The 26,334-nt window shown below is 39.9% G+C and overlaps 1 protein-coding gene across 1 annotated transcript; it reads left to right on the top strand.

The window, feature by feature from the left end:
• The first annotated feature begins 2,979 nt into the window (after positions 1 to 2,979).
• Positions 2,980 to 10,746, top strand: LOC114319528 (protein LIGHT-DEPENDENT SHORT HYPOCOTYLS 10). Its single transcript, XM_028266553.2, has 2 exons — positions 2,980 to 3,843; positions 10,386 to 10,746. The coding sequence occupies exon 1, from the start codon at positions 3,273 to 3,275 to the stop codon at positions 3,837 to 3,839; it is 567 nt and encodes a 188-aa protein (XP_028122354.2). The 5' UTR covers positions 2,980 to 3,272; the 3' UTR covers positions 3,840 to 3,843; positions 10,386 to 10,746.
• The last annotated feature ends 15,588 nt before the right edge of the window (positions 10,747 to 26,334 follow it).

Raw genomic sequence — 26,334 nt, 5'->3', positions numbered from 1 at the left:
TTTGCCAAAGGGTATAGGTGTCTTGATCTCAAAACTAGAACTATTTATCTTTCTCGTCATGTAGTGTTTAATGAACAGATTTTTCCTTTTACCCATCAAGCTTCTTTCTCCTCATCCTCTTCTTCAGCACAACTCCTTTTCCTTCATTTCTTTTTTTGGTTTTCACTTTATTCTTCTCCACCTTTATAGACATCATCTGTTCCCACTGTTTCTATTTCACCAGTATCTTCTTATTCTCCTGCCTCTGCTTCACTAGCACCTGGTTTTTCTTCTGTTCCAAATTATACTAGTTTACCTCATCCTTCTACTAGTTTACCTCACAAATCTATTGGTTTAGCTCTCAGTCCCTCTTCAGCTCAGTCTTCTCTTCTACTTATTTTTCATTCCCTTCATTCTCGTATTCCTATTAACTCCATTTATATTCAGTTGCCTCTTCCTTCTCCTTCTGCTTCCTTTCCATATGTGCCTCCTTCTTCTAATTGTCATCATATGCTTACTAAGTCTAAAGTATCTCTCCTCGCTCTCAAACCTGCGTCTCTTTCTTCTCAAGATGTTGAAGTAATGGAAGTAGAGGTGTGTTTAACAAATAAAGAAGAGTCACAGTGACTAGGAACAAAATCACGAGAAAGAAGAAAAGAAGAGAAAGTAGAGAACCAAGCTCGAGGAGCTTGTTTTAAACCATAGAGAGCCTTGTGCAATTTGCAGACAAGTGAGGGATGAGTAGCATCTATAAAACCTTGAGATTGATGCATATAAACTTCTTCTTCAAGAATGCCATGAAGAAAGGCATTTGAAATGTCAAGTTGCTTAATAGGCTAATGCTAATGAAGAGCTAAACATAAGAGAACTTTGATTGTGGGTTGTTTGGCCACATGACTAAATGTTTCATGATAGTCAACTCCCTCAGCTTGAAGAAAGCCTTTAGAAACTGGTCTGGCTTTGTGTCTACCATTTTGTCTTAGCTAAACATAAGGATCTCTGCTCACAAAAGCTTAGAGCTCTAATACCATAAAGAGAATTTGATCTTGATATTCAATCACATTATAGATAGATTTACAATTACTATTTATAGAGATAAGCTATCTATCTCTTAACTATAACTCCTAACCACTTAACCCTAACTATAACTACTATCTAACTCTAGTTCTAACAAACTAACAACCAAACTAACAACCTCGAAGCTTTAGCTGAGTTGCAGTTTATATGGCTGTTGTTTGTCTTGTATCTGGCTTAGGTTGCAACTGTGGTATGTAAGACTTGAGCTGTTGTAGCTGAGGAGATGACTGACCATCTTGATCATAATCAATATGAGACTTGGATGGATGCTTATAAGTTCGTACTAAGCCTGGTACGTTGGATTGTAAGCCATATGTCAACTATATCTGTTAAGCATGGGTTGCCTTACAAATTTGATGTTCCGTTCCACAATCCTTCTTTCTATAGAAGTATAGTTGGGGCATTACAGTACTTAACCATTACAAGGCCTGACCTGTCTTATGCTGTAAATCACATATGTTAGCATATGCATAATCCTACTCTTGGCCATTTTGCTGGTGTCAAAAGGTTGCTTTGGTATCTTAAAGGAACTCTGTTTCAGGGCCTCACTTATACACCCAGTTCATTTGCTCTTCAAGCCTATTCTGATTCCAATTGAGCTGGAGACTCTGTTGACCGAAAATCCACTTTTGGATATTGTGTCTTTCTGGGCTCCAATCTTATTTCTTAATCAGCCAAGAAACAAGCCACTGTGTCTCGATCCCCTACTGAAGCAGAGTATAAATCATTGGCTCATAATGCTGCTGAACTGACTTGGATTGGCATGTTACTTCATCATCTTTGTATTGTGTCTTCCACAATTCCTCTTCTCTAGTGTGATAATGTCTCTACCATAGCCTTAGCCTCTAATCCAATTTTTCACTCTCGATCAAAACATATAGAAGTGGATTACCACTTTGTTCGTGATCAAGTCCTTGCTAAAAAGCTTGAGTTTCACTATGTTCCTACTCTTGATCAGTTGGCTGATATATTTACCAAACCATTATCAATCTCCTGTTTCTCTTATCTTCAATCCAAACTGATGTTCGTCTCTCTTCCTATCAATTTGAGGGGGAATGTTGAGGAATTTAATTCAGCCAGCTCAGGTTCAACTAGTTTAGCAGCTCAGTCAAGTAGTGCAGCAGCTCAGGTGCAACTCCGGCTCAGATTGCAGTTCAACATATTACAGTTCAAGAAGTTCATCTGTTTAGGAGTTAGTTAGAGTTAGTTACACAGTTGAGAAGATAGTTAGTTTGTTAGAAGATATTTTGTTTAGATGATTAATTGAGCTCCTTCTTACTTTGTATAAATATAGCTGATGTACTATCAAATGCATTGTTGAGTAAGAAAGTATATTGGTTTCAGTTTTGTTTCAAATATATATAAAAAAAAAACCTATCAAATAATTATTATTTTTGTAGTTTACTACTAAAATGGTGTTTTCTATTAAAAAAATCTGTTTATAAGTAACATTTTGGGTAAATTGCTAGTAGATCTTAATAGTTGGATTTAATTGCTATTAAGTCATATTAATTTGTCGCTAAAAGTTGGTCTTGTCAGAATCATCGTTAAAAAAGGCTTTTTGGAACGATTTTTTGAATCTGTCGCTAAAATACGAACAATTAGTGATGTGTTTCAATAAAAAAAAAATTTAATTGTACCTAAAACTTACAATTAGTAACATTTTCTGTGATAAAATTTTTAAACTATTATTAAAAATTAATAATTAATAATTTTTTTTTATCAATATTTAATGAAAAATATCTCTAATTATTACAAAATTTATTAAATAATAAATTCACTTAATAAAACCTGCCTAGTCCTAACATTTTCCATTCTCACAAAACAAAGTTTGAAGTCACTATTTGCACCGACTCTCAAGTTATGGGTATGACATATTGTGGTATATATATGATGCAAGTGAAAATAACAATAATTGTATTGAAAATGGCATGTACAATAAAACTATACATTATTTTTAAAAAGCATAGTTAGTGGTAGTATTGTAATTAAAAAAGATTACATGAAAATGAATGCAATAGGGAGAGGAGAGAGAGAGAGGAAAAAAAGGAGAACAAAAGCACCTCCATTGGACCCATGTCATGTCTATTCATTAGACTCTCTCAAGATGTGATCTTCATCTTTCTCCACCATTTTCTTCACTCTCCTCCCCCCTTTTTCTTCCGTTCCAATTCTTCCCAAAAATACCCAAGAATTCTTCCCCTCACCCACCAACCATGTCCTCTGAAAAACCCAAAGACTCAGCCGAAGCATCGTCGTCGCGATCCGCCACCACCGTCGCCGACCACAACCACAACCACCAGCAACCACCACCACCACAACCGGCAACTTTAAGCCGGTACGAGTCGCAAAAAAGGAGAGATTGGAACACTTTTGGGCAATACTTGAGGAACCAAAGACCTCCAGTTTCACTCTCACAGTGTAATTGTAACCATGTACTTGAATTCCTTCGTTACCTCGACCAGTTTGGAAAAACTAAGGTTCATTTACATGGGTGTGTTTTTTTCGGGCAGCCTGACCCTCCTGCCCCATGCACTTGCCCCCTCCGGCAAGCTTGGGGTAGCCTCGACGCTCTGATTGGGCGGCTTAGGGCAGCTTACGAAGAAAATGGAGGATCGCCGGAGACAAACCCGTTTGGGAACGGGGCTATTCGTGTTTATTTACGCGAAGTTAAGGAGTGTCAATCAAAGGCGAGAGGGATTCCATACAAGAAGAAGAAGAAAAAGAAGAACATGATCAAGCCTAATCATGAACTAAAGCCTCCCAAACAGTCCACTACTTAGAATGGTAATTTTGTTAGTTATATATATATATATATATATGGTTTAGAAAGTAAGTATTTTCTTGTGTTTCTTGAAATTCAGCTTCATAATTTCATCTATAGAGTGAAATGATGGGAGGAAATAGGTGAATATAGGGTAAACGTTCACGAATAACAAATTGTTTTTTTTTGGGGATTAGCAAAGAAAATTTTATTAACTCGAGAATAGAAATTACTTTGAGATAAAAAGGTTGAGGAGCAAAACTTCATTGATGCACATGAGGTTATTAGAACTAACAAACTATTACTGGAAGGTTATTTTTGGAGAGGATTGACTTGAGTGATCAAATTTATTTGTTGGGGTGTAGAATCCTTCATAAGAACCCTAAACCCAAATGACCCCAAAACCCTAATTTGCATGATTTTTTTTTTAGATTGTGAGCATGATTTCAATGAAAAATCTTCTACAAAATCTTACCCTAATTGCATATAATGAATTTCACACATAGAAACAATTAACAGTTGCCCACGATTGAAGTGGGACAGTAGTCTCTTTCTCTCTCTCTCTCTCTCAAATCATGCAAAACACTGTTTATTATGTGGTTTCCTAATTTAATATTTTCTTGATTACATATTTACTTTTCTCTTGGTTTTAGCTCTTTTGTGATTCTGCACGATTTTGTGCCCCCCATGGATGACCATGTTATACATCACACTTTGCATCGATCTGATTTACATTACAAACAAATTGTGGTGGTGATTAAACATTTCTAAATTCTTGCAATCTCTTTCACATTTCATTTCTCATTATAAAGAAATAAAAATTGAAAAAAAACACTAGGATCATTGTGATTCTGTTAGATACACGTCATCCGGGTCCTTGTTAATTTACGTATTCTTCCCTTTGCTAATCAAAAAATAAATAAATTTGGGTCATTATTAATTTAAGTATTGTTTTGTTGTTAATAAATTAATTCATTGTTTACATTCTGAGAAGGATAGGATTAGCTGCTTGTTCTCCTATGTTATTTATAAAATTGCTTGTTAATATGTGTGCAATTGGCCATTATTTCTTTCATGTCCTATACTTATTATAAAATCCTATGCTTCATTGTCTTATGTTTGCTTTGAGTATTGTCTGGTGGTCAAATTGATATAACCAAAGAAATATATATATATATATGTATATATTAGAAATTTGTGATTCATGTTTTTTGAATTTTGCAAGAGAGATATCATTACCAATCTTTGGAGGTAGTCCTTACTCCTTAATCTTTAAATTTAAAGTCTAATTGGACTATTGCCATTGTTATCTACTTACTTTGACATTTAGCTCACCCATTCCAAAATTTTCAATTTGATCACTCCTTGAAACATAAATCTCAATAAGTATTTGAGCTAATTAAATTCACCAAGTCACTTTCCCAACATTTGTGGCACAAATAGAAAATTTTAACCTTACAAGGTTTATCTCTCATCTATGAGCTCTCCATTTCTTATTGCACCATCCATCTTTATTGATTGTATCTTGTCTCATACATTGATTGAATCAATAAAGTTTTTTTTTTTTTTTTTTTTTTTGCTGATCAAAAAACCTTCGGTGCCAAATACAAATTGAACCATCGAGAACCTGTGTATATTGTTTGGATGAAATCTAATGACTAGTTTAGTTCCAATTATGTTGAACCTAATTTGGTCTATGACATGAAATGACTTGAGTTATCTAAAATTCTAATGATGTTTGGCTCAAAATTGATGACACAGTGGACACTACATAAAGTGAAGATGTTTCCACCTTAATGGAACTATGTCGTGAGTCCAGCTGGCTAATTCTTCATATGCATTAACATTATTATCTTCTTCTTTTTTATTATCGTCTTCCCTATTTTTCTTTAAGACAAACACCGCGCAAAGAGTTTCATTAAGAAAAAAGAATGAAAGAGTTGGAACAAATACTGGCATTCAAGCACCCAAGAGAGATATAAAACATTTTTAATGAGTGTTGTTCATTGATCCATTTCAGATACCAAATTTGAAACCATTCCATTCTCTTCCAATGAAATGATGTCTTGATCCTTAACCGTAAGAACTCGACCCTATTTTATTTTTAAATTCTTATAGAATTCCATAGCAAAATGTTATGCATCACCTTTGTGTCAATTTTGTCCTTGCATTATTAGTTTGCTTGCTTTTACCCCTAAATTTTTTATTCTATGTTACTTTGGTGCAAGCAATAACAAACGTTGCCGACAGGGGGATGGGAAGAAGGGGAGGAAGGCAACAGTAGGGCCAAGGAAGGAGGAATGAGGTGTTGGAGGGAACCTAAGAGAGGAGAATGAAAATGTTGGGATCAGAGTTAAGGAAATATAGATGGAGGGCAATGTGCAGTGAGATGAAGAGGGGTTGGGGGAGGGTTACGGAGTAGTCAAGGAGGGAGTTGGCCTAGAGAGGGGAAGGGAGGTGTTTGGTTTGCCTATCTCCCATATAAAATTATAGAACATTTAACAAAATTCTAAAGTTGTCCATAAAATTGCATTAGCTTGCCTATCTCCCCTCTTTGTTTTTTAATGGTTAAACCAAATTGAGTTTTGCCATCTTCTTCATTTTCACTTCTTATTATTAAAAATTGCTTGGAAAAATTTGTACTCACATTTAATTCATTCTTCAGTTGAATGCCTAGAACAAAGATGTTTCGAATGTGGTTTCTACTGATCTTTTTTTATTTTTTTTGGTCGATTGATAGGAGAAAGTTTACACTAACTTGAAATAAAAAAAATATATCGAGAAATAAAGATTATGAGAACAAGACGTTGCCACTTAACAACAAATCTCAAGTCTATTTTAGAACCCACTGAAAATGCCTAAAATTGGCAAGTTACAAACTAAAAGCAAAAAACCCAAACTTATGAATTTACACTCTACCTAACTAAATCTCATGAATTTATTAATTTGGAGAAAATTACCCTAGTAGTCTATGTATTTTACCATTTTGACAAAACGGTGCTATGTAAATGAAGCTAGATATCATTCTAATATATGAAACTCTCAAATCCACAATAAAAGAAACATTGAATCTACAAAGAATAATAAAATAGAGAAAATTATATTAATGCAAAAATTGAATTCCCATGAAGCATACAACCTTATTTATAACAAAATAACTATCATCCTTTTTTGACATGAAATAATATAGAATTAAAGAAAATTTCTAATAATAAAATATTTGAGTTAAGCTCAAATCTGAACACTAGAATATAAATTTTAAAAAAAGGAAAAATTATGCAAATAGTCCTTATAGTTTAAACGATGTGTCAATTTGATCCCTGTTGTTTCAATTTGTTCGATTTTGTCCCTTAATTTAACGGATTGTTTCATTTTAGTTCAATAAATAATGTTTGTTAAGTTAATTTAACGGAAAGTCAAACAAAGTGGCAATTTGGCCCCTGTATTTTACACAATGTGTCAATTTGGTGCCCGTCAAAATCGAGAAAATTATAACAATAGTGACCAAATTGACACATCGTGTAAAGTAAAAGGACCAAATTGACACATTGTTTGACTTTTCGTTAAATTAACTTAACAACCGTTATTTATTGGACTAAAATGACACAATCTGTTAAATTAAGGAACAAAATCGAGCAGATTGAAGCAACGAGGACCAAATTGACACATCGTGTAAACTACAGGGACTATTTGCATAATTTTCCCTAAAAAAAAAAAATGTCAACACAAGCAGCATCAATTTTGGAAACTTCTAAACAAAGTTATAACTAAATTAAAACTTTCCAAAAATGGTAATATAATGATAACTTGATGCCCTAAACAATGGGATTAAGCTGAAAAGCGGGGTATGGTGAATCAATGAGTATTGTTCATTGAGCCATTTCAGATCAAACCACCAAATTTGAAACCATTCTCATCCTTGTCCAAAAAGTTACGTCTTTACCCTTAGTCGTAAAAACTTGACCCCTATTTGGTAGTTCTAATTGCTCATAGAACTCCATAGAAAGTTGTTCTCGTCATTTTGGTGTCAATTTGGTCTCTACATTTTTTATTGACTCGATTTTTTCACCTTGAATTTTTGATTTTGTGTTGGTTTGGTCCAATCAATAATTAGCATTGTGATAAGCATTCGGGGTGGTTGGGAGAAGAAAGAGGAAGTTGGTGCTAGGGTTGGGGAAATGAGAAAGAGGCACTGAGAGGAAGCTGGGGAGAAAGATAGGGAGGTAATGACAAAGAAACTGAAGGAGGTGGTAGTGAGTCAACGAGGTCTAAGTGATGGAGACATCAGGGGAAGTTGGCCTAGAGAACAAGAGGGAGGTGTTAGGGGGCTAGGGGAAGAGGATGAATGCAGTGGGGTGGGGAATTGGGGAAAATGGGAGAACTGATGACAAACGAGCTTAATGAAACATAAGATAAAGACTTATGTATTCTTATAGAAAATTGGGGTCTTGTTTGGAGGAAACTGTATTCTGTGTTATTTTTGTAAACAAGATTTGGAGTCAGTAACACATGTACTCCTTCATTGCCCCTTTGTGTGGAAGGTTTGGTCATCCTTGTTGAAGTGGTGGGGGTTACATTGGGTTATTCCTAGCACAATTGTTTCTCTAATGCATTAGTGGGAGGGTGGTAAGTTTAAGAAGAAAGAAAATGTGTTTTGGAGATCAGTCCCTCTTGTTACTCTTTGGTCTATATGGAAACTAAGGAATGAGTGTGTTTTCAATAAGACAAAAGCTAATATTGAGGTCTTATTTGAGCTTATCAAAACTAGATTGGCTCTTTGGCTCAGATCATCATCAAAGGAATGGCAATACCCAGTGAGTGATTTTATTTACAATCTAAATCAGATTAGAAGGTGTCTTGGTAGGGGTTGATTGATCCATTGGCTAATTGGTTGTTGGTTTTCTTCTAATTTTTTTCAAGATTTTTGTGCTTCTTTTGTTCTGTTTTCCTTTCTGGTTGGTGCCTCTCCAACTTGGGCTTGAGTAGTAGTCATACTGTGGTCATCTTGGTACCAACCTAGTTGGGATTAGGATTGGCTGCATGTAGTTACTCGTTCTTGCCTTGCTTTATTGATATATTGTTCTTTTCTTGTTTGCTTTCATCAATAAAGTCTTCTTTTGCTGATAAAAAAAAACAAGCTTAATGAAAAATCTAAGTTTAATGGTGAATTTTTCATTCTTTTTTTTTTTTGTGGTGATGTTGCAGGGGGTGGATTTGGTGATGGTATGAATAGGTGATGATGTGTGGGTGTTTTTTATTTGGTGTTGGGGGGTAGCAAAGTGGTAGTGGGGTGACGGGTAGCGACGTGTTTGGTGTTGTGAGGTGGCTAGTGAAGAAGGTGCTCTGTGGTGGGGGTTAGTGTTTGGTGGTGTGGTGTAGCAAATGAAGGAAGTTGTAGGGAGGGAAAGAAAATGGAAGGGTGAGGAGTGAAATATTCATACTGTCCCTTCAAAATTTTCATTTGTTGTACACATGACCATTGAATGTACCAAATTAAAAAAATAAAAATAAAAAATCACTCATTTCTCTCACACACATGAAAATGTCACACTTGTATACATACTCATCTATTAATCCAAATTTCTTGAAAATAATACAACTTTGCATAGCTGTCTTGAAGTTAATTTCTTGTTAGAAACTTTTTCTGAAACTTCTTTTTTGTATATTTCCATGATGTTTAATCTTTCAATTTCTCATTCGTTTGCACTAAACCTTCAATTACTCCCACAAAGCCAAAACATATTTCTTCAACTTGCTTGCGACAATCTTTTGTGACTTTCCAAAAAATTTTTACAATTAAAACCTCTCCAACCGCTTTGAGCTAGTCAACTAACAAATTGGTTGAACCATTTGCCTAAATGTTTCTTCAAACACTTGGGATATCAAGCTTCATATCAATGTCACAAGGCTATTAGTTTTGAAATGGTTAATCGAATTTGCTTCTTTGATTATTAGACTGTACTTGCAGATTAGGGCAATACAAAGAGTTGGCATCTGCCTCATTGTCATCACGACTCTTTCCACCCCTTGTATGAATCATAACAACCTAAATGGTCCAATCAAATAGAAAACAACTATAAATGGATTCTGTACTTTCCTAAAATTATTAATGATAAACTACTTAACATATTCTCTAAAACAGCAATGTCCATCAACATAATGGATTGTCATCTGAGTAGTTGGCATTGAAGGACTTGTAAAGTTAATGTATCCTTGTTGAGGATTTGTTTAACTAATATAAATATTTCTTGAAGTCTCTTTATTCAAAATTCAATAAATCATATAATATCACTTCCCTCTTGTTATTGTGTCGTATATTCGTACACATGAATTAGTGCTTTTTAGAATTTTTCTCTAAAGAAAAATTAGCTTTCTATGTTCGAGACAATAGTATTGGTCCAAAACAAGGGTTGGTCCTCTCTAACCATTGTTTTGGGTTGTGCGTGCATATGGTTGAGTGTGCCTCTTTATGCCAACCTAGTTGGGACGGGGAGGTTCACTATGATGCATTCTGCTTTTGTATAAAAATTCTGTAAGAATATAATATTTTATCTTCATTTTGCAGAAACATGGAAAAGGTCAATTGGAAGGCAAGGTGCTGGGAAGGCAAATGTCCAAAGTTTCATTTCTACTTCAATATTTGGAATTCTCTTCTTATATACATAAAGTTATATCATAAGCTAGAGTCTAGTCTTAAGTAATATAGCATAGGGTTCACACTTTGATTTCATGTCCTAGCTCTTAAATCTTAGTGTATCCTATACTTTTTTCTTTTTCTTTTCCCTTCTTCAGAATACTAGAAACACTATCACTATGTTTAGATCTATTTACTACTCTCAGTGCAGATAGATGAGTTTATGATCTCTTTCACTAATGTAAATTCCATTAAGTTGTTGCTATAATATGCACTTCATTGTTATCTTTCATTATTGCTTGGAGTATTTTATGCTTCACTCTTGAATCTAAAGAACAGAGAAATTGGAAATTTCACATTGGTTGTGTATCCGGCAAAGAGTAAGGGCTAAATGAATATATGGCCCACATAATAAAGAAATAGTGAACAAATTGTAGAATATTATTATTACATGGGTATATTGGATAGATACATAGTCACGTAATATTCCGGATCTATTAGATAATTTATGCTAAAAAACATGATTGTAAACAATTAATGTTTTAAATAGGGGTATCAAAAGAAGAATTAGTATTATAGGTTGTTTAAAAAGATTAGGCTTCCCTCTAGTCCATTTATTATATCAGAAAGTCCACCTGAGAGGTTGTTGCTCCCCTCCCCTCTACCCCTCCCTCCCCCTTCCCCGACTCATTTTGGTAATCTAAACCATTTTTCTCGTAATGTGTGCCGATTAGATTATCCATATAAAAAATGAGGTTAATTGAATATCAGTACTCATATGATTGGATTATATTTATATTTAAAAATGAATGGCTAGTGTGATTTCAATGATAGGTCGTTTATGTTTTTTAAGACAAATGTGATCATCTGACTATCAATATTCGATTAATTTAATTTTTATCATAGATGATTTACTTAGGCACCATAAGGTAACGGTCTGGATTATTGAGGTGGATCCAACCCTCCAGTCCACTTACTGAATTGAAGGAAAGTCTCTCCCTCTTCAAAAATCATCAAGAATGAAAAATAAAAAATTCATGTAGTTGAACCAATTGTATTGATTGTGAACAAACTGTATCAACTGAGAATCATATTGTTTATAAAGCTACATGTATTGTGAATTGGTTGATACTATTTTTTTTTAACACCAAGATATCATATGTATCCATATCGGTATTGAAAGTCCAAAAAATTGATTTGTCACTATTGCCAATAATTAAAACTTTGATATTAAATTTTGTATGTTGCATCACACGCCTGTCAGTTCAGTTTGTCTCATCATAAGGACTACAAAACTTAGCTGTTCCATTATTTTTTGGAGCATCTTTCATGTATTAAATCATAGGATTTGTTTGCAATACAACTTTTATTAAACGACAATATTGTTGAATGTGTCCAAATCATACTAAATTAAAATTTATATTATGCAATGTATTTTTGAGATACTTTACAAATTACTTTATTCTGGCACTTTAAAATTTTCCTTTGTTAAATGTTAACCCATTGAAGGCCAATTGTTTATATCAGGTTTCATGTTAGTTGACACCTTTTTTATGCATTCTTGTATTTCATTTACCAATCATTTTATTTATTTATTTATTTAATTACAATGCATCTCATACAATGAATTAGAATGAGTCAATAATTATAACATAAATTATAATTACAAATAAATTCTTAAACTCTCTTGAACTCTCTCCAAGCTTGTATCTTTTGTCTTTAATATATTTCCTTTTTGCTCGCCGATCAAAAAAAAAAAAAAAAAAAAAAAAAAAATTCTTAAAGAGAGAGAGAGAGCTGAAATAAATTGTACATGATAAATTAAAAATGATAATTATGACAATGATGCTTTTTTTCTTATGATTATGATGATACATATCATTATCATATACTATTCACTTTAAAATCAGAATATTTAGTTTTCAAAAGTAATTTTGTGCATACAAATGTGTATACTTGTAGACATCTCATTTTTGACCGACCTTAAGACTCAGACGTCATCAATTGAGCGCTCGGTGATGATGCATATTGTACTCGTCCTGAAGTTGCGGAGTCTCGGCTGAGAGCCTTGCCTCCGGACTTCGGAGCTCTTTTGTGCTTTGTCTCGGTGTGCAAACCAGGTCCTGTTTTCTCTTCCCGAAGGGAGGGAGAGGTCTCGTAGACCATCTCTCAGTGGCCGTGGGCTACGTTTCGTGGTCGTAGGCTATTTTTTCCGTTTGGAGCCCAGTTTTCGATTTTCGGAGCCGTCGGCCGTATGCCTCGGTTCTGGACCGCTTAACTACCTCCGATTGCTCCGATTTTTTGGCGCACATCTTATTTCCTCTCTTTAGAGGGACGCTGTGGCCCGGGAGACCACCTTCGTGGTCATACGCTACTTCCGGTGCCTAACAGCCTGTTTTTGGGGCTCCGAACCGCGCGTTTTGGCCTCCGAACCTTCGTTTTGCATCCGTTTTGGTCCATTTTCGGTAGGGACCCTATTTTAATTGTTAGGAAGGTGGTAGGATGGTGGGAGGCCACCTTTTCCCTTAAAAAACCAGTTTTCTCATTTTCTCTCTCCAAAAGCCGATTTTTCTAATAGAAAGCTGGTTTTTCCCACTTTTGAGCCACATTTTCTGGTTTTTTATACCACCATTGTGTTGTGCTCATCTGGGAGGCCACCAATATGGGTAGGCCGACTAGTAATTTTTCTTGACCTTTTTGAACCTTGCTTAAAAGCTAACTTTTCTCTCTCCTAGGTCACTTTTTCTGGTTTTTCACTGCACAGCTGTGTTGCACTCATCTGGGAGGCCAACTTTTTGGGGTGGCCGGCCAGAAATTTTTCTTGACCTGTTTGACCCCTGGTCCGCCGACCAGGGGGAGTGGCCGGTCGGCCACTTGAATTGGCGCTTGCTTCTTGCCTTTGCTCTCTCTGAGTGTAATCTAGCTATGCCAGCTGGAGGCCATTTGGTGCATCCTCCATACACGTGCATGGAGGATACTTGGGGTCCCTTTGGGATATTTTGAAGCCTCTCCTCTATAAAGGAGAGGCTTGGCTTCATATCTGAGGGTTGAGTAATTTTGGTGAAGGCATATATCCTCCATCCTCAATAGTCACTATTCCAAGCTCCAAAACCCTAGTTTTCTTGGCCTTTTTGCACTACAACCCCTAGCACCACACCCCCGTCATCCATTCCAGCACTTTGGGACTGATTTGCAAGGGTTGAAGGTTCACCAACTTGGTCCAAAAAGCTCCAGCTTTGCTGCTCTTCAAGGGTAAGTACCTATTTCCCTCAAACTTACATTTTTTTGCTCCATTGATTAGCCTTACTTGCAAGTATTTCTGGACTTTGTCATAAACTAGAAAGTGTCATATTTTGAGCTCCTCTTAAATATTGATTCAGGACACTTTTATTTTTCAGGTCTCCTACATCCTTGTATGCTTTATCCCTCTTTGTAGGCTTATTTTGCATCATATCTTAGTCTTACTTGTGAGCATTTTCGAGATTTGTCATAAACTAGAAAAAGTTTCCTTTTGAGCTTATAAACATGTTTGTTTAAGATACTTTTTCTGTTTGGGGTTATCTAACCCCTTTCATGTCTTATTTCCTCATGTTTTGAGCTATGCATGTGAGCACTTGCATTGGCCTTGATTTGGCCTTTTAGCCACTGAAATCCAGCGGATTTTCAGTGGCCTTGATGTGTCTTTGAGCACCAAAATCATAGAGAGGTGACCCTCTGTAGACGTCCTCGAACGCCCCGGGAGGGCGAGTCCCCCCCCCCCCCGGTTCTGTTCATATTGGGTTCACTACAGTTTAGGACTTTCAAATTGTCACGGTCCTAAATCTGAACCAAAGAGTCCAAATCCGGCAAATCGTTTTGAGAAAATAGATTTTGAAAGAAGTGCCAATCATGGACTGCTTTGCCAGATACAGAGTCGCCACCTAAATGTTTTATTTTGGGGAAATTTAGGAAACCCTGACACATTTGCCTAAGGCCACGTGTCCGTCATCACCAAAGTTGCCTCAGCTCGGGAACTTGGGTACGATTGGGGAAGGTCACTTCGTGAGCACCCCCGCTCGCCCGATCAAAGATCAGCCTCTACTAACCATGATATCTATTTTTGAAAACATTATGCGTTCTTATTCCGGTTATTAGCCTAGATTTACTATGTGATGCGCACAGCATACAAGTATAGACTGGATCACCTGAATTGGAACAAAACATTTCATATTTGTTTATTTTGAAAATGGTTTGATGGTGCTATCCGCAAGTAGGCTAAGACGTGGATTTGCCACCCTCGGGTGGGCTTAGAAACAAACATGATTTTGCCACTATCTAGTGGGCATAAAACTCACAATCAACGAATTGTTCCAATCCAAATAACCCAACCTTCACCCACATGCACTCAGGCAGTTATATCACATAAGCAATTAGCCTCATGGTAAGCATGCTATCATAGCAGTCACTCACACACATGCAAGGATACTAAAGCATAAAACTTACCGAGTACTCCAAGCCAAAACAGAAGCTAGGTTAGAAATCCATGCATGATGCTAACTATATAGAAATGCCTAATGCAATACATGCAAAAATGCAACTATAGAAGGCTCGGCTATTCTAGACATGGCATATGAAATGCTACAACTAACATGTATTCAACTTGGAATTGAAAATACAATGCAGTTAGTATGATGCGCCGAGCCCGGTACATGCAAGACAGATGAATGAATGCAAACATGCTATCATACTGTATGCTAATTGAAACATGCCCTAATTTAACCATCATAAGCTGGTAAATAAAAGGGAGAAAGACGTGGGGTTGGAAGACATATATCACACACACGCACACTTATTAAAATATTGCCCTCGCGCAGAGGGTCCGAATAAATAATATACAGTCCGAAATGAATAATTACAGTCCAAATATGTACAAAACCCTAATTAATTAACAAATTAAATTAGGAAAGTAATAAATTGGCGTGCAAGCCAGGGACTGCCTCAAATCTGCTCCGGATGATGAATAATGCATGCTTGGGTTGCCTTGTGCGGAGAATCCCTCGCAATGCCCCGGTTTGCCTCCGTTTGCAATTGTTCTTAGAATGCGTGTCAAGCTCCGGAAGGTTGCCGATTTTTGATTTGCTGCAACAGAGAGCAACAAAGGGGCATGGCAAAGTATTTTCACATATGTATGCATGACTACTCTTCGAGGAGTGTAGTCCTCGATCCTCGTACCACCAATCACGCATATCGATGCATGATGGCCGAGGAGTCGAATTGCACGAATCGATATGAAATGAATGCACATATAAACACAACAAGACCTAAACCTCATCATGGATAATCCGGAGTGTCGGTGACTGGGAATTGAGACACGTTCCGTCACTCAAAGTACGAAACGTCCCTCGTTTCTCGTGCTCGGGCTAACTCCTATCCCAAACACAATGCAATATGCATGAAATGCATGAATGCAATTCTAACATGCAATCTAGCATACACAATGCTATGAAATGGCATACACAATGCGCGATGTAACATGGCATACATGACGCTCTAACATACAACCTAGTATACGCAATGCTATGAATTGAAATGGCATACATAATGCATAATGGACTTACACTAACATGAGTGGACCTCAGCCACACTCACATCAATAGCCATTAGATGAAAAATGAGACTCTCGAAATACGTGCACGCATGCACGTAAACCGAGGATCGAACCTAAGGCAACAAATGCCACTCTACCAAAGCATGGAAAGGCATGAAATGTGGCATACAAGCATGTAATTCTAGCACTGAAATATGATGCTAAACATCCCCTCAACATGGAAACAAGGCACCCGATGCATGGAATGAACCCCGAAACTCGAAACTAGGCACATGGAATGACTTACAGCTATACAAAGCATGCATTATTTGATCATGAAGCGTGAAGACAGAGGCAATACAGTCCCAAAACATGCATATTTTCAGTTTATAACATGTCTCAAAAATGAACACAAATAGGGCTAATCTATCATGCAAAAATAGCCCTAAAAAAAGAGATTAAACACAAAGGGACAGCAGCTGGCCCCAAATGGAAAAGATCCCTTCAACAAATTTGAAGAGGGGCTCAAAAAAAGGCACTTTACAGTTTACATCAAGCCACGAAAATAATCACAAATAAGGCCAAACTATCATGCAAGAAAAGGCCTAAAAGAGGGGTAAAGAGACAAGTGGTATCTGCTGTTCTCAAACAGAGGAGAGCCCTTCAAAAAATTTGAAGAGAGGCTCAAAACAAGATATTTCACAGTTTATGAAAAAGTCCAAAACAGCTCACAAATAAGCCTAAAATACTATGTAAGAATTGGCTTAAAAGAGAGATAAAGAGGCAAGTGATAGTAGGAGACCTCAAATAGAGGAGAGCCCTTCAACAATGTTGAAGAGGGGCTCAAAAAAAGTTATTTTACAGTTTATTACCAAGTCCAAAACAACTCACAAATAAGCCTAAAATACTATGAAAAAATTGGCCTAAAAGAGAAATAAAGAGGCAAGTGGTAGTAGGAGACCTCAAACAGTAGGAGGTCCTTGATTAAACATGAAAAGGGGCTCAAAATATGACTATTTACAGTTTGGGTCGGAGCCCAAAAAAGCTAGCAAGTATAGCTTAGATACAAAGCAAAATAATGCAAGAAAAGAGGAGAATAGGACTTACCCTTGAAGACCAATGAATCAGCAGCTCTTGGACCAATTTTCTGAGCCTTTAACCTCTTCAAAACAGTCCCAAAGTGCTGGAATGAGGGGTGGAGGACTTGTGCTATGAGGTGTAGGGTAAATGGTGTAAAACTTAAGGGGTTTTGGTGCTTGGAGTAGAGAGAGAGAGAGATTGAATGCAAGAGCTCCAAACAAGTTTTTGTAACCTTTTTAAATGCAGTTGGAAGTGCTGGTTTTATAGGGAAAGGAGTGGAGGAAAAAGGAGGGAAAATCAAATTCAAATTTCCCCCCAAAAGACCCCCTCTCGGATACAGGGTCTGGGGAGAAACAGAGGGTACAGCTGTAAGGAACCAGGTGAGAGGGTCATGGCCGGCCAGGTTCAGAAGGTTCAGGGGGCCGGCCGGCCACCTCCCATGGATGGCCGCCCAAGGGTCAAAAGGGTCAAGGACAATTGCTGGCCGGCCACCTCAAAAAGATGGCCTCCCATGTGTACAGAACACAACTATGTGGTTGAAACCCGGAGAATGTGAACCAGGAGAGAGAAAAACCTATTTTTTAGAGGGGTTCAAAAGGTTCAGGCACAATTGCTGGTCGGCCACCAAATATTGGTGGCCTCCCAGGTGTGTACAACACAAATATGGGGTTTAGGGTTCAAGAAAGTGGCCCCGGGGTGGTCAACATTGGCTTTCAAGTGAGGAAAACGGGCGTCGGAGAGCGATGAAAAAAATAAAGCTGGCTTTTCAGAAAAATTGCTGGCCTCCCACCCTCCTACAAGCTTCCTAACTATGAAAATAAGGTCTCCACCAAAAATGAACCAAAACGGATGCAAAACGGAGGTTCGGGGGACCGAAACGCCCGGCCCAGGGCCCCGAAAATGGGCTGTTAAGCACCGGAGGTGGCATTCGACCACGAAGTTGGTCTCTCGGGCCACAGTGTCCCCCAAAAGGGAGTAAATAAGGTGTGTGCCAAAAACCGGAGCAAACGGAGGTAGTTAGGCGGTCTCGACACGGCCGTCGGCTCCGAAAAATCGGAAACCGGGCTCCAAAGGTGGCATTCGACCACGAAGTTGGTCTCTCGGGCCACAGTGTCCCCCAAAAGGGAGTAAATAAGGTGTGTGTCAAAAACCGGAGCAAACAGAGGTAGTTAGGCGGTCTCGAACCGAGGCACACGGCCGTCGGCTCCGAAAAATCGGAAACCGGGCTCCAAAATGGGAAAAACTGGCCTACGACCACGAAACGTAGCCTACGGCCACTGAGAGATGATCTACGAGACCTCTCTCTCCCTTTGGGAAGAGAAAACAAAGAAAACAGAGCTTGGTTCGCAAATCGAGGCAAGGTATGAAAGAGTCCGGAAGTCCAGAGGCAAGGCTTGCAGCCGGGACTCTGAAACTTCTGAACGAGCATAATATGCAATATCACCGAGCGCTCAATCAGTGATGTCTGAGTCTTAAGGTCGGTCAAAAATGGGGTGTCTACAGTTGCCCCTCTTTGACAGAACTTGGAGGTCATAAGTGACGGGAGTGAATGTGAAAGCCCAGAGACGACCCATTTTTGACGAGGCCGAAGACTTAGACAAACAGGCAAGACAAACAGAGATGTGCCCGCAGGCAGGGGCAAAATGCAACCGACAATGCAAGAAGCCGAAGGTATCTCAATGATCTTGCAAATGTGTAGACGTCCCCGAACGCCCTGGGAGGGATGAGTCCCCCGTTCCGTTCGATATTGGGCTCACTACAACTCAGGACTCTCAAATTGTCACGGTTCTTAATCTGAACCAAAGAGTCCAAATTCGGCAAATCGTTTTGAGAAAACAGATTTTGAAAGAAGTGCTAAACATGGATTGCTTTGCCAAATACAGAGTCGCCACCTAAATATTTTATTTTGAGAAATTTAGGAAACCCTGACTCGTTTGCCTAAGGCCACGTGTCCGTCATCACCAAAGTTGCCTCAGCTCGGGAACTTGGGTACGATTGGGGAAGGTCACTTCGTGAGCACCCCCGCTCGTCCGATCAAAGATCGGCTTCTACTAACCATGATATCAAGTTTTGAAAACATTGTGTGTTCTTATTCCGGTTATTAGCCTAGATTTACTATGTGATGTGCACAGCATACAAGTATAGACTGGGTCGCCTGAATTGGAACAAAACATTTTATGTTTGTTTGTTTGAAAATGGTTTGATGGTGCTACTCGCAAGTAGGCTAAGACGTGGATTTGCCACCCTCAAGTGGGCTTAGAAAACATGATTTTGCCACTATCTAGTGGGCTTTAAAACACACATTTGATGAATTGTTCCAATTCAAATAATTCAACCTTCACCCACAGGCATTCAGGCAGTTATATCACATAAGCAATTAGCCTCATGGTAAGCATGCTATTCATGGCAGTCACTTACACACATGCAAGGATGCTAAAGCATAATGCAACACATGCAAAAATGCAACTATAGCAGGCTCGACCATTCTAGACATGGCATATGAAATGCTACAGCTAACATGTATTCAACTTGGAATTGAAAATACAATGCAGTTAGTATGATGCGCCGAGCCCGGTGCATGCAAAACAGATGAATGAATGCAAACATACTATCATACTGTATGCTAATTGAAACATGCCCTAATCTAATCATCATAAGCTGGTAAATAAAAGGGAGAAAGACGTGGGGTTGGAAGACATACATCACACACACGCACACTTATTACAATATTGCCCTCGCGCGGAGGGTCCGAATAAACAGTACAGTCCAAATAATATAGTCCAAATAATACAGCCCAAATATGTACAAATCCCTAATTAATTTACAAATTAACTAAGAAAAATAATAAACTGGCATGCAAGCTTGGGACTGTCTTGACTCTTCTCCAGATGATGGATGATGCATGTCCGGGTCGCCTTTGCACGGAAATCCACTGTGATGCCCCAATTAGCCTCTGTTTTGTAATATTTTTTGGAAAGCGCGCCAAGCCTCGGAAGACTGCTGATTCTTGATTTGCTGCAACAGAGAGCAGGAAAGGGGCATGGCAATGTATTTTCACACATGTATGCGTGACTACTTTTCAGGGAGTGTAGTCCTCAATCCTCGTGCCACCAATCACGCACATCGATGCATGATGGCCGAGGAGTCGATTTGCATGACTCAATATGGAATGAAGGCACACATAAACACAACAAAACCTAAACTCCATCATGGATAATCCGGAGTGTCGGTGACTTGGAATTGAGACACGTTCCGTCACTCGGAGTACGAAACGTACCTCGTTTCTCGTGCTCGGGCTAACTCCTATCCCAAGCACAATGCAATACGCATGATATGCATGAATGCGACTAATATACAATCTAACATGCAACATGCTATGAAATGGCATAGACGATGCACGAGATAACATGGCATACACAATGCGCTAACATACAACCTAGCATACGCAATGCTATGAAATGAAATGGCATACACAATGCAATATGGGCTTACACCAACATGAGTGGACCTCAGCCACACTCACATAAGAGGCCATTAGATGAAAATGAGACAACTCGGAATGCATGCACACATGCACGCAAACCGAGGACCGAACCTAAGGCACGAATGCCACTCTAACAGGACATGGCAAGGCATGGAATATGGAATACTAGCATGCAAATTTCAGCGCTAAAATATGACCCAAAACAGCCCCGAATCATGGAAACATGGCACCCGATGCATGAAATAAACCCGAAACACAAAACTAGGCATATCCATTGGCCTATAGCTATACAAAACATGGATTATTTGAACATGAAATGTGAAGACAGATTCAGGGAAGTCCCAAAGCAAGCATGTTTACAGTTTTAAGGAAGGCCAAACAGCGAACACAAATGGGGCTAAGCTAGCATGCAAAAATGGCCCTAAAAGAGAGGTAATGAAGCAAGTGGCAGCTGCTGGCTCTAAACAGATTAGGGCCCTTCTACAATGTTGAATAGGGGCCCAAAATATGACCTTTTACAGTTTATGATCAAACCCAAAACAGTGCACAAGCATGCTCAAAATACTATGCAAAACAAGGCCAAAAAGAGAGCTATAACACAAAGTTTAAAAAGGATGCCTCAAATAGTAAAATACCCTTAATGAAACATGAAGAAGGGGTCAAAATAAGGCCATTTATAGTTCGGACCAGAGCCCAAAAACCGAAGCACAAGAGGCTAACAAATCATGCAAAAATGGAGCCAAAAGAGAGATATAAAGGCAAGTGGAAAATGGAAGCCTCAAACAGTGATGAGCCCTTCAACAATATTGAATAAGGGCTCAAAATAAGCCACTTTACAGTTTATGACAGAGCTCAAAAAAGTTTACACGTAGGCCAAAAATACTATGCAAGGAAATGGCATAAAAGAAAGGTAAAGAAGCAAGTGCCACAAGGAAGCCTCAAACAGTGAGAGGCCCTTAAATAAACATGAAATAGAGCTCAAAAAAATACTATTTTCAGTTAGGGTCAGAGCTCAAAAAAGTAAGTACAAGGAGCTAGAATATGAACCAAGAAAAGGGTCAAAAAGGGGAGAAGAGGACTTACCCTTGAAGACTAGTCTTTGACAGCCTTTTGGACCAAAATAAAGCACTCCTAGGCTCTGAAGAACAACCTCAAGTTGCTGGAAGGGTGGGGGTATGGGTTGGTGAAGAACCAAGGGGGTTTTTAAGGCTTAGAGTAGAGAGAGAGAGATTTAATGTGAGAGCTCCAAACCAAAATTTTCTAACCCCTAAAACATAGCTGGGGGGTCTGTTATATAGACACAAGAGGGGGAGAAAAGGGGGGAAAAATGGGGGGAAAAACAATTCAAGTTTCCCCCTAAAAAGTTGGCCCCCCAGATACAAAATCTGGGGGGAAAAAAGATGCATATTTGAACTGTATCAGCAGCAAGGAGCAAGGCCGGCTGCTTATTGAGGTTGCAGGTGGCCGGTCGGCTACTTCCCATGGCCGACCGGCCAAGGGTCAAAAGGTTCAAGAACAATTGCTGGCCGGCCACCACATATTGGTGGCCTCCTATGTGTGCTCAACACAATCATGTGGTCAAACACTGGAGATAGTGAACCAAGAGAGAGAACAACCCACTTTTCAAAGGGGTTCAAAAGGTTCAAAAGCAATTACTGGCCGGCCACCAAATATTGGTGGCCTCCCAGATGTGTACATCACAAATATGGGGTTTAGGATGCAAGAAAATGGCCCAAGGGTGGTCAACATTGGCTTTGAAGTGAGAAAAAACGGGCGACGGAGGGCGATGAAGGGATAAAGTTGGCTGACAGAACAATTACTGGCCTCCCATCCTTCTACGACCTTCTTACCAATGAAACAGAGGTCCCTGCCGAAAACGAACCAAAACCGATGCAGAATGAAGGTTCGGGGGCCGAAACGCGCAGCCCGGGGCCCCGAAAACTGACTGTTAGGTACCGGGAGTGGTGTCCGACCACGAAGTCGGTTTCTCGAACCACAGTGTCCCTCAAAAGGGAGAAAATAAGATGTATGCCAAAAACCGGAGCAAACGGAGGTGGTTAAGTGGTCCCGAACCGGGGCACACGGCCAACGGCTCCGAAAAAATCAGAAACCGGACTCCAAACGGGCAAAATGGCCTACGACCACGTAACGTAGCCTACGGCCACTAAGAGATGGTCTACGAGACCTCTCCCTCCCTTTGGGAAGAGAAAACAGAGAAAACAGAGCCTGGTTCGTAAACCGAGGCAAAGCATGAAAGAGTCTGAAAGTCCTGAGGCAAGGGTCGCAGCCGAGACTCTGAAACTTCTGAACGAGCACGATATGCAACATCACCGAGCGCTCAATCGGTGACGTCTGAGTCTTAAGGTCAGTCAAAAATGGGGTGTCTATAGTTGCCCCTCTTTAACAGAACTCGAAAGTCATAAGTGACGGGAGTGAATGTCAAAGCCCAGAGACGACCCATTTTTGACAAGGCCGAAGACTTAGACAAACAGGCGTGATAAACAGAGATGTGCCCGCAGGCATGCCCGCAGGCAGGGGCAAAATGCAACTGATAATGCAAGAAGCCAAAGGTAACTCAAGGTCATGCAAATGCAGCAAGCTGTAATAAAGCACATATTCACAATAGATGCAACAGTTTTAAGCAAGAATGCAAAGCAACAACTACATTTCATGCAGTTAGGAATGCAGAGAATTATTCAATTGAGAAGATATGATACCTGCGCGATTCGTCTGGTCGCACCAGCCTCAAATGAACCATGCATACAATATCGTGCCTGCGAAATAAAGAAACTCAACAAGCACAACATATCTAACAGCATACGTTCAATGTGATATCGAATGCAGACAATCACGGTGTTGATGGAAAAGTGCATCGCAATGCGGGAAGAAGCGCGCGTGACAACGCGAGTTTAAGCACGGAGGCTCGGTGATATCAAAGAGACGTGCATAATAATGCAAGTATGTGCATGAGAATGCAAGTTATGTGCATGACAATGCAGAACAAACGTAAACCAGGATGTATGTTTTGTCACAAAACAACGAGCAAGGAAATGCGCGTTTCGGCGAGGGCGACTCGATCGTGGCCTCCGGTTCACCTCCCGGAGAGGTGACAACATGTTCAAAGGGATATGCCTCACTTTCGATAAGTAAACGATGAGACATGCATCGGAAGTTGAAGCTGAAGTTCCGGCGGAGCGATTTCGCGACAGAAAGTGCACTTCTCTTGTACTTTTTTAGGTCCTGGGGACTCCAATCCTCCCCAAAATTTGCAGGGACCTTGGGGGGCATGTGGGGAACACCACCGGCCAACTTTATTGGGAGAGGGAGGCCACCGGCCATTTTTTGAAAAGTGAATGGCCGGCCTGCCAGAAAAAGTGGCCGGCCGGCCACTTTGCCAAATCCGGGGGTAGTTTTGTCTTTTCGGCCTCTTTTCTTTAAATACACTTATCCAAACACTTTGTGCTCACAAGTGCAGCTCCGAAATCCTCTTCTCTAGCTTCCCAAACCATTTTCTCCCTCAGATCTGTGCTCTATACGCGTTTTCCAACGTCCCACGCAAGTTGTTTTTGCGAAATCTCTCAGTTCTAAGCACTTTGAACCGATTAAATTTTGGTTTCGGGGCTTCTTTTCTCATTTTCGCCACTTGCGGTTAGTTTGTCTCAATATTTGGAAGATTTTCTCGGGAGTTGACTTTTGTTGACTTTTTCATTTCCTGAGAGTTGACTTTTGTTGACTTTTTCCAATTTTGGCTCATTTTTGCCCCTTTTGTAGATTTTTTGAAATGGCGGGTCAATTTTCCCACGGCGGAGGTTCTCCAGGCGTCGGAGGCGAGCCTGACATCATGTCTTTGCCTCCGAGGGTTCGCCCCTTCATCCCCGAGAGGTATGACCCACCAGTACACATTCTCCCGCGGGCTGTTTTCTATCATTTCACCGATTTTGACGAGCGAGCACCCGGGGATCTCCTTCTGCGGGAGCCAGAGTATCATCTCTCCTATGAGGCACGAGAGGTATTTTCTTCGTTCCTATCTTTTCTGTAACGTATTATGAATTTTCTTGCATTCTGTTTGAACTCTGAACACACGGTCTTATCACTTGAATTCCTGAACACTCAGCCCATAAATTGATTGTGAACACACGGCACACATCGGTTGAGGGTTGAACACGCAGCCCAAAACACTGATTTTCTGAACACACAGCCCAAATTGAAGGTGAACACACAGCACACACTGATTGAGATTTGAACACGCAGCCCAAAACATTGATTTTCTGAACACACTGCCCAAATTGAAGGTGAACACACAGCACACACTGATTGAGGGTTGAACACGCAGCCGAAACACTGATTTTCTGAACACACAACCCAAAACACTGATTTTCTGAACACACAGCCCAAATTGAAGGTGAACACACAGCACACACTGATTGAGAGTTGAATACGCAGCCCAGATTGAAGGTGAACACACAGCACACACTGATTGAGAGTTGAACACGTAGCCCAAAACATTGATTCTCTGAACACACAGCCCAAGACACTGATATTCTGAACACACAGCCCAAATTGAAGGTGAACACACAGCACACACTGATTGAGAGTTGAACACGCAGCTCAAATTGAAGGTGAACACGCAGCACACACTAATTGCGAGTTGAACACGCAGCCCAAAACACTGATATTCTGAACACACAGCCCAAATTGAAGGTGAACACACAGCACACACTGATTGAGAGTTGAACACGCAGCCCAAATTGAAGGTGAACACGCAGCACACACTGATTGAGAGTTGAACACGCAGCCCAAAACACTGATATTCTGAACACACAGCCCAAATTGAAGGTGAACACACAGCACACACTGATTAAGAGTTGAACACGCAGCCCAAAACATTAATTATCTGAACACACAGCCCAAATTGAAGGTGAACATGCAGCACACACTGATTGAGAGTTGAACACGCAGCCCAAAACATTAATTATCTGAACACACAGCCCAAATTGAAGGTGAACACACAGCACACACTGATTGAGAGTTGAACACGCAGCCCAAAGCATTAATTATCTGAACGCACAGCCCAAATTGAAGGTGAACACGCAGCACACACCGATTGAGAGTTGAACACGCAGCCAATTTACTTTGCTTTGCACGCAGCCTATTCATTTTATTTGCACGCAGCTTATTCATTTTATGCTGAAACATGTATTCATCCTAAATGCAGGTGACTTCTCGCACTGTGCGGGGGTATGGCTCTACCGCGGCAAGAGACTGGTACGCAGAGCTCCTGGAGGCTGTTCGGGATTTGGTTGACTTAGCGGGGTTTGGGCCCTTCTGTACTGGGCTATCTCGTTGTCCTACCAGGAGGACACTGATAGCTGCCTTGGTGGAGAAATGGTGGGACACCACCAACTCCTTCCATTTTTCCGCCACGGGGGACTTGACTATGACCCCGTTTGACTTTGCTGTGCTGACTGGCCTGGACGTGGGAGGTTGGCCTATTCCTTACGACGAGGACATGGGCCAGTAGGAGGCCGCTTGGATATATTTGCTGGGGGTTCACCCGCCTGTTGACAGAGCTTCGGGGAGAGTCCGATACACCTGGTTCTCTTCCCATTTCCGGCGGGTGGAGATAGAGCCCGGGACTCCTGATGAGGCAGCACAGTATGCCCGCGGCTTTTTGATGTTCCTCTTCGGGACCACTTTGTTTGCCAACAGGGGGAACACTGTTGGGCTTTTCCTGTTGAGTGCCTTGGTGG

Source organism: Camellia sinensis, chromosome 9, assembly GCF_055761805.1.
Source record: "Camellia sinensis isolate YWXY chromosome 9, ASM5576180v1, whole genome shotgun sequence".
NCBI classification, from domain to species: domain Eukaryota; kingdom Viridiplantae; phylum Streptophyta; class Magnoliopsida; order Ericales; family Theaceae; genus Camellia; species Camellia sinensis.
Note: the sequence above shows the minus strand (reverse complement) of the source record. Positions and strands in the feature narration are given on the sequence as shown.

What these genes read in the sequence shown, in the direction of transcription:
- LOC114319528 (XM_028266553.2), top strand. Translation starts at nt 3,273, where the DNA reads ATGTCCTCTGAAAAACCCAAAGACTCAGCCGAAGCATCGTCGTCGCGA.